Raw genomic sequence first — 9,730 nt, 5'->3', positions numbered from 1 at the left:
TTGTCTCGGGTTCGTATTTAAATAGCAACAAGTACATTTACATTAAAAAACAGTCTAAGACACCCTTGGATTGTTTTATGTTATTTGGCATATTTGTCATAATATTGGCAAGAATATCAAATGCAGTTTATTTTAGATTGAGTTAGACAATGATGAACGAGGGGATTATAAAAGATAAAATTATGAGGACGAATTCATGCATAATGTACAAAAAAACTAAATGTGTTTATATAATAGTAATAATAGTAACAAGATCTATCTAATGCGGTGAATGTCATTAGTAAATTAATTAAATAAAATTAATTCTCAACTACAACATACGCATGACATCACTGCGTAAAACGTGTTTGTGTGCATTAACATCTTAGTGTCATTTGAATGAATAATCAATAGATAATTTAGTCGCGACCAATAGGTCAGCTAAAAGCGGTCTACGTAAACCATCACCGGGGAAAGCTGATAGAAATCAAGTATCACGGCGAATCTGACCCCTCAGCAACATGCTCTTTGTTGTCTAGGTAAGCATGGGCAAGTGGGCGGGGCTGATTTTACAACTCGGGGGTGGGCGGAGCCACTTGTTCCGGCGCGACCACCGATTGGATCAGAATTCAGCCCAGTGACTGAGAGGGGATTTTCTAGCAAATAAGAAACGCCCCCACCCCGTGCCGCGAAACTAACTTCAAACAACAAATGTGAGAGACTCGGCAGTCAGACACTCACTTACTTCTCACTCAGACGCAGAGAGGTGCTGGAAACTTTAGCTCAGTCGTACGGAGACGTCCGCATATTAATAAGACGTCGTGGTCATTTGATTTAGATTAGGACCGGATAGCTTTATTCATTATCCCATGACGAATGCGATACTTACGTAAAACTATTACAATCTTATAGTTTACGCACTGACAGCCAGCTGAGCCGAACAGGTGGTGCGTGTGACAGGGTTTAGTATTAGGCGCAGGGATTCAGATGTCCCATTCTCGCATAGGTCTTCTCAGCGAGCAGTAACAGTAAGATTCAGTGGACAACAGGTTTTGTTCAACAGGCGCAGGGATGCCCGATGCAGGAACAGACATGGGGACGGACAGCGGGAGGGTTTTGGGGGCGAAAGCTCCTCAGGCTCCGGCAGGCACTGAAAGCACCCCTCCGTCTCTGAGCAGCGGTCCTCAGGCTGACATCCTCCGAAACTTTTACCACACGAAAAGAGTTGGGAATTATCTGATCGGAAGGAAGCTAGGAGAGGGATCGTTCGCCAAAGTCCGAGAGGGGCTTCACGCGATCACCGGCGAGAAGGTGAGAAGATACACGGTGCCTCTCCTTGATGCGGTTTTACAGTGTCATATAGATAGATATAAGTGAGGTCACTTATATCTATATGACACTGTAAAACCGCATATTGATAGTGTTTTCAATGTACAGCTGTGCAATTTGTTAATTTCGTTTTGTAAACGAAAGCATTCAACATACGTTAGTCTGACTCCATTCAAGACCTCGACTGATGCATTTGTTATTTGCTGCAGTTAGTTTATCTATGCATGCAATTATCTGAATAAGAAATTGTTGGCAGTAAAAATAAACAAGGCTGTACGTATTAAAATACATGTTTAAATACATAAACTATACATTTACAATCCAGCCAGTACATGTCTCGAATGCTGCTGTATGTATCTGTACTACAGCTAATGTTAGTTCTGTTTGTTCGTATCATTGTGCGAATATAAAAACTGCAGGTTTAAGAGAAATAACATCTGAATCTAAATTGTTTTGGTCAACTGACTGCCCCTCCCCTTTAGTGTCTATGGCAAGCAAAGGTAGTCTGTGGACCATGACTTGAATGCCTTGTAATACGTTATTAGTGATTCATTCTAAAACAAATGTTTACTGTCAGTGTTAAAAGCTGAATACCCAGAAGTCAGTTTATGTTGTCTTTTGGGTGCAAAGAATGTTAAAAACACCATGCCCTGATCATCAGGTTGAGTTGAGTTGCTCCGCACTGGTCTCATGTTCCACATCACGAAAATTAAATTAGGTAACGGAGACAATCCTTGAGCCTGTTTGCATTCAGGTGTCTGCATTAATCTCAGATTACCCCAGAGAAAGTATGCAGTCATTCAGAATGAGATATGTTTATAATGGACAGTTCTACATATCAGCAAATGGTATGCTCAGTATGTGAACTCTCATTTTCTAGGGTGTGTTTATTTATTAACATTTATTTGTTGACTCTGCGTGGCATTTTCTCTTTAAACTGGGGCGTGATTTTCTTCAGAACTGGCCACTGTCTTCCTTGGAATGCCATGGTATGGGGCGTAGTTGGTATTCGCATTTATATAAAAAAAAGAAAGTTCATTTCGGTTTCAGTGAATGACCTGGAATACCTTCTTAGCATATTAGGGATTTGTTCAGCCTTCTTGCCTCCTTTCACTGTTGCTGTGGGAAGGAGAAGAGGTCTGTCCCGGGCGATGATGCAAACGCTAGCAATCACAAAGAGAAGCAAGGCTGCCTCGTGCTCCTCTTGTCTCCTGCCTCGCTCTCGTTCTCTGACATCACCTAGAAAAACAGACAGGGTGGGGCGGGGCTCACGATCGGTGGGCGATAGCACATGCTTCCCCCATGTATGTTGTGAGCATATCTAACCCACTTTCACCCTCGCCCCCTTTGTCTGCCGGAGAGAAAAACAACACGTTAGTCTGAGGCTCTGGGGGTCTCCCCGCCACCCCCCTTCAAATATCGACCACCATCAACAATGCTGGCAAAACACGGTGGTTAAGATCCGTAATGTCGGATTAGCATTTTAGGGGATTGTTTCGGGAGGGGATTCGGACCCTTTTTTCTCGGCACGTCTTTTAACGTGCGCCTCAGTTGAAGTAATTGATCCAATTATCTTCTCAATTGGCCGTGTATGACTGGTTTGCTCAACAGTCTCTTTTTGTGCCAGATGATTTGTGGTGGCACGGCAGGTCACCCCTTGAACCCTCCTCGGGTCACGCTCGGGGGCTCTTTGATTAAGGGCGGAACCATTAGCACCAGGCTATTGTTATGGCATACAGCCAAACAGGACAAAGAAATCCTGTTTGATAAAGAACAAAGACCCTCCCCTCCCACCTTAATTGAAAAACAGCGAAATAATGCTAATTCTGGCATATTACCATGAACATGTGTTGTGGATCTCTGTTCGACCCACTGTTTATACAGCATTAGTCGTTTACGGCATGTTGGTGACAAATGGGTGGCATTAGCAAGCCATTTGGAGATTCTTCCTTCAGTTGAAGGTGTTTGAACGGCTACAGATCAGTCATTTGTCCTTATCCCTCCCCCACTGAGTCCTCCACAGAATCTCAGGGTCGAACATTCAACCCTTGAGACGTGAGGAGACGGGCAAATGTGAAATAAGAGCCCTGTCTGGCTTAGTCTGGCTTGCCTCACCTGTTCAGTGTGATACAGTCCAGTTGCGTTTTACATATTGACTAAATACTCTTTTTAAAATTTTTTCCAAAGGTGGCAGTGAAAGTGATTGATAAAAAGAAGGCCAAAAAGGACTCATATGTCACTAAGAACTTGCGTCGTGAAGGACATATTCAGCAGATGATCCGGCACCCAAACATCACCCAACTGCTGGACATACTAGAGACGGAGAACAGCTACTACCTTGTCATGGAGCTCTGCCCTGGTGGAAACCTCATGAATCACATTTACGAGAAGAAAAAGCTGGAAGAAAGGGAGGCCCAGAAATATGTGCGCCAGCTAGTCATGGCGGTGGAGCACCTGCACAGGGCAGGAGTTGTTCACAGGTGAGAAACAAAGAGTGAGGTCTTCGATAGGGAACTTTATAAAGGAACAAATAGTGAATTAATTCTGAAAGCATCTGTTGATACTCCAGAGTATATAGTGTCTTTGTTTTAGCATCCCACCAGATGGTTGGTTTAATATATTAAGGCTGTTAAAATATTTTTTTTCTGTCTTAATTTCAACAGAGATTTAAAGATTGAAAATCTCCTCCTTGATGAACAAGACAACATAAAGCTGATCGGTAAGCACTATCCGAGCTCTACATTATGAACATTTTTTTAATGCTACTCTGAGAACAGCACAAAGTCTCAATAACTCACAAAGTGACATGGAAGTGTTCTTCTTTAGCATGTGCTGAGGACTGATTGAGCAATCAGTATCTCATTAAAAACAAATGACCTCTCACCTCTTTGTGAGACGGCTGACAAACGCATGGCTTTTATTTAGCAGCTGTGTGTGACAGACGGGGTTAGTGTTGGGCAGCCGTAAACCCTTTTGCACCCCTCCTAATAGGAAGGTCAGTCCCTCTATGAAAAAGTACATGCAATAACCATCTCTCTGTTTCCCTGTACAGATTTTGGACTTAGTAACTGCGCGGGCATTCTGGGATACTCTGATCCCTTCAGCACACAGTGTGGCAGCCCAGCATACGCCGCACCTGAGCTTCTCTCAAGAAAGAAATACGGGCCCAAAGTGGATGTCTGGTCAATGTGAGTTCAGGAAATGCAAAGCACTGTATTCTAAGTTTGCATTTGGTTACATTTTTCTAACTTCGACTCTGTTTATTTTAATGTAGAGGGGTGAACATGTATGCTATGCTGACTGGTACCCTACCGTTCACCGTGGAGCCATTTAGCCTGAAAGCTCTGCATCAGAGGATGGTGGACAAGGATATGAACCCTCTACCTCCATCTATCTCTTCAGGTATTGGGAGAACCGCATCTCTGAGATTCCCAAAGGCTCTTTATGACCACAAAGATCGCATTGAAACAAGAACAAGCAACTATTGCATGCTAAATATAAGCTTGTGTCCTCCTACCATTTAGGTTCTAATGTGCATCATGCTCCAAATGTTAGGCATGAATGCAGTCTTTGTAAAACTGCACCTTTTTTAGTCCAGTATGATGTTTTTGAATGCTAAATTGAAAACAATAGGTAGGGCCTGGTTCCCATTGATGTTTTAAATATTTTAGATTTTGACAGCCATATTCAATAAAGCGGAGAATCTTCACGATCCAACTTCATGCACTTCTCTCATGCTATTTTGTAGTTGGTTGCCATCAACACCAAACCTGCTTGACATAAAAAAAAAAAAATTCCAGTGAAGTGAATATGTAGGTTATGCATTAGGTTTTTATTAGTGTCTGTGCCATAACAGTGAGGTTTGCACACCTGTAACCATCGTCATTTTTTAATTGCAACATTCTCAAGAAGTCATACTTAAAATTCTCTGTGCAGTGCAGTCGGCTCATAAACACTGCTTACTGCAAACATCCCAGACAAGCGGTTGTTTTTCAACAACAAGAAAAACTTGTTTTAGTCACAAAAAGGAATGTTTTTTGCTTTGTTCAGATTTCTCAAGAACATCTCATTATCTTATTTTTGTACTTCATTAAAATATAGGATGCAAGATAAATTTCCAGATAAAATTCCTTTGAGAAGAGTATACAGTAAACATTACAGTTAATCGCATTCCGTTTTCCATTGCATTACAACTTACATGATTGTTCTCATTAACAGGTGGTTCATTCACTACTAAATCTGTGACGGGATATATTACTACAAGATGATGCAGTGTTGAAATCAGATTAGCCTCATTATATAACACCTGTATTTAGCATCTCAAGGACGCAAGGCTCATTCTTTGACTTATGTAATATGTTGGAGAAAGGCTAAATAATCTTTCTCACGACACAATGTGTTTGTCCTGATAAACTATTACTGATTTGTCCTAATGAATTAGTTAAACAGCAAGTGATCAAGAAATGTTTTAATGTCCTTAAAAAGAGATAGCACAAAGTCCTCATAGCTTCTTGTCTGTGTTCACAGCTGCCAACAGTCTGCTGAAGAAACTTCTCGAGCCTGACCCCGACATGAGACCCAACATCCACCAAGTGATGGCAGACCCGTGGCTGCAATTGGGCAACCCTCACACAGGAGTTCCTTACTTAAATAGGTTAGTCACCTAATATGAATTCAAAGTTAGATCTCCTCTCTTAGATCATTTCTGACTTATTATGGTCTAAAACATCTTTTTTTAACTTTCAGGATCCACATTGAGGAGATCAACCACACGGTCCTGCTTTACATGACAGAGAAAATGGGTTACAAACACAGTGAGGTTCTGAGCGCTGTGCTCACTAACAGGGCTTGCCACACGCTGACTGTGTACTTCCTCCTCAACAACAAGATTAAGAGACTCACAAAAGAGTACAGGGTAAGTTGGAGGAAACAGTGACATCAACATGTTCTCCATAGAAGCATTTAAGTTCTGTTTAACATTGTCTGCTTCTCACAGGAGAAACAGTACAACATGGAGAAGGAGAAAAAGAGCGAGCTGTTCCAGACTCAATGGAGGAAGCACGTTGAGAAGATTACGATTCCACCAAAACAGACACCTGCATATCTCGCTGTGAACAAAGGTCCTACCAAAGAGAAGAAACACAGAAATGGTAAGAGCCTGAAACTAGACAGCATAGACTGGCATGAACTAATCAAGTGGATAAGATGTGATCTGGCACACAACTGATGTGTGATTTAGGAGTACAATGGAACAAATTAAATAAAGCTCTTTGTTGAAGGCCACCAGGCACATGTAAGACATAAATAGAAAACCTGTTCTGCTCACTCCTACTTGCTTGTTTGCCAAGCCATGTGACTAGGTTAAAATATCCAGAGCCTCAAATATGATTCATCTCAAAAGATCACGGAACATAGTACATTTAGTTAATTTTTATTTTTCTTCTTTGATCGTTCTCCATCACATCACTTCTAAGCTGTACGATTTACTTTCTTCTCTGCAAGTTTTTCTGTCCATACAAGCAAAATCAGTTGAGTTCCTATGTTCTTTTAAACAACAGTTAAAGCAATTTAAAATGTCAAGTGCTAAACCTCAAAAGATGTTTACTTTCTGTATGGCAGAATAATGTAAAAATTAATACAAAACCTATCAGTATTGTATATTGTACAAATATACACAAGAGTTAGACTTGTTCTGAATCAAACTCCTTCCTCTCTCATTTTCAGGTCTTCTGAAAGCTGTGACTGGAGGTTTTAAAGATGTTTACTCAGGACGTGATGGTTGTATCACCTCATCTTCTCTGGAGTACATGGAGATCCACCCCCTGTACCCGACCCCTCAGTCAACCCCAACCCATCCTACACCTGAGACCCAGCCTGAGCAGAAGGACAGCTCCAAAGATTCCACAAAAGCTGTCAACACACCCGCCCGCCCACCTTCCTCCCTCGGCGCGCATTCCTGGGCTTCCGCAAGCAAGGAACCGAGCAAAGACACTCCTCCATCACCATGGTACAAGCTGACCAACGGAGAGCTCTCTCCACCTCGACACGTATCTGCTTTTCAGCCCGATAGCACGTACTTGAAGAAGGCCACGATACCAAGCATACCTGTTCTCATCGTCAAACCTCAACCCAAGAAAGCTTCCGAGTGGACGAGCCACTCCGAGTCAAGCGGTAGCCCACCTAGCAGCGTGAGTGGCGACGAACCCGACAGCTCACCTTTTCTCATCGTCAAACCTCAACCCAAGAAATGCCGTCCCACTTCAGAGTGGTCGAGTTCCTCAGAGTCAGGCGGTAGCCCACCTAGCAGCAGGGGTAGCGATGAACCCGACAGCCCTCAACATCGCATCAAGTTCCCTTCCATGGGCATCGGGCACATTTTAAAGAAAAAGGTTGCGCCCTTCAGGATTCAGCTACCCCCGTTCAAGCCAGAGCGTGTGATGGAAGTGGAGTCTCCAACTCCCTACCATATGCAAACTCTGCTCTGTGCCTCGGGGGCTCTCAAAACCCTGTGCTGAGGAGAAAAGCTTTTAGATTATATAAAGTCCTATGTATGCAGTAACATGTTATCTTACCAACAATGCTCACAGTTTTTCGGTTGGGCTTCTCACACGTAGACCAGATATATTGCTAACTCTGCAGGGAGTTATTTGGCATGCGTCAAACACATAGCTTGAGTGAAGCCTTGCAGAGGACATATAGGCTCTGAACACTGTGTAAAATTAGATCTTGAGGTTACGTAGCCCCAGGACAGTAGACACACCGAACATCAGTTTCACATGCAGCAGCGTGCTTCTAGTTCAAGTGCCATATCGCAGCTTAGCCACAACCTTTAACGCACAATTCTTCTGTGAATCAAAGCTGTCACTGCCCACAATACTAATATGTGTACTAATATGTGTTCATGTACAGTAATACAACTAAGACTGTTAATGAACTGTTGGAGGGTTTTTTGATAGCGTGCTTATTTGATCAAACAATATTAGTGATTTTTAAGCTCGTATTGTATTTAACCTCAAATTGTAATGACACTCAGGTCAACAATGCTGAACTTTTCTTATTGCCTCACTTTTAAACCTGTAGTGAAACTGTCGATATTTGATTGGAAGATGACATTCCTCTTGTTTTTCCTCTTTAGGGGATTGCTGGCATTTTGTATAGCCTTAAATATCTTGCGTTCAGCCTTTGGGCTGCAATGGAAGGTTATTTAGCATTATTAGTGTGTAAGATTCATTTTACCTACAAAGTAAATGTTGGGTGAAATAATAGATTGTGCAATAGTGTATATTTATATATTTGATGGCTGACCTGTTTATAACAAGGGTGGTGTTTTCTCTCCATAGAACACAAGTGTCTTTCATTCCACGTGTTTAAAGGTGATTCATGCTGTCAATACACATTAGATTTACAAAGCAGACCTCTTTCACAGTCTTCACATGCACTGAAGAGTATAAGCTGTGAAAACATTTTTCTCATGTCAGCCACACTTTTGCATGCATACAAGGATTTGAAAAAAATGTGATGTCAGTTTTTTGGTGACATGTCTTTGTACTTTTGTTACGGTGAAAAGGAATTTGAAGGTCTTTTGTAAATTTTCTATTGATTTGATTTTTGCCAAGTTGAAAAAAAAAAAGATTTTCTAATGGTGTAAAAAAGATTTTAAATATTTATATTTAAAAAATATTATTTCTTTTCTGAATTTTCTATTTTAAAGCAGCATGTATTACTTCTTTCACACAAATAAATGCACAAAACCTAAATAAAGATTTGTACTTTGTACTTTGTTCATACATACTTTTTCTGATGGCATTTAAACAATTTGTAACAGAATCTAAATTCAAACAGGCGTTTATGGAGAAACAGGTGACACTGTACGCTTTTCCCACGAGAACCCAGCAATAACCATTAAATGAGTGACAGCTGAAAGACTGTCTGATAATCCAGTCAGCTTCACCCTCGCATGCACAAACACTCATACACCCTCTCATGGCCCCCATTCGGGAGACAAGGGGGTTGGGGGTGACCCACAGACACGTACACTCATGCCCCGATAAGTCTGTGCTGCTAAGCTGATAAAAGCTGAAGGACAAAAGAGGCTGCAAAGTATATTAAAGCAAAACTCTTAGTTTAAATCCTTTGGCGCTCAAGCGGCGAAAACAAGCTATGATAAAAACCCCAAAGCTTATCGAAGCATCTAATGCAGAGTAATACATAACAACATGAGCCGAAGATAAATTGGCCTTGAGTTGATGTAGAACATTTACACCGAGTGTCTGGCAATGCACCGTTACCTGAATGTTCTAGCTCTGACTGATTCAGCCCTTAGAAAGAAGTACTGATATAAAGTACTGATATGAAGTGAAAATACGAATCTCAATCAGATTACAACATTCGCATAGCATGAAATATCAAATAAAAACAAAGA

The 9,730-nt window shown here is 41.5% G+C and overlaps 1 protein-coding gene across 1 annotated transcript; it reads left to right on the top strand.

Moving 5' to 3' along the window:
* The first annotated feature begins 636 nt into the window (after positions 1 to 636).
* On the top strand, positions 637 to 8,242 carry hunk (hormonally up-regulated Neu-associated kinase). Its single transcript, XM_043250494.1, has 9 exons — positions 637 to 1,290; positions 3,496 to 3,788; positions 3,972 to 4,027; positions 4,361 to 4,496; positions 4,583 to 4,710; positions 5,836 to 5,962; positions 6,055 to 6,223; positions 6,305 to 6,458; positions 7,033 to 8,242. The coding sequence occupies exons 1-9, from the start codon at positions 1,051 to 1,053 to the stop codon at positions 7,821 to 7,823; spliced, it is 2,094 nt and encodes a 697-aa protein (XP_043106429.1). The 5' UTR covers positions 637 to 1,050; the 3' UTR covers positions 7,824 to 8,242.
* Positions 8,243 to 9,730: the final 1,488 nt, after the last annotated feature.

The sequence above is a fragment of the Puntigrus tetrazona genome, chromosome 10, assembly GCF_018831695.1.
Source record: "Puntigrus tetrazona isolate hp1 chromosome 10, ASM1883169v1, whole genome shotgun sequence".
Taxonomy (NCBI): Eukaryota; Metazoa; Chordata; class Actinopteri; order Cypriniformes; family Cyprinidae; genus Puntigrus; species Puntigrus tetrazona.
This window is presented reverse-complemented; position numbering and strand designations above follow the sequence as displayed.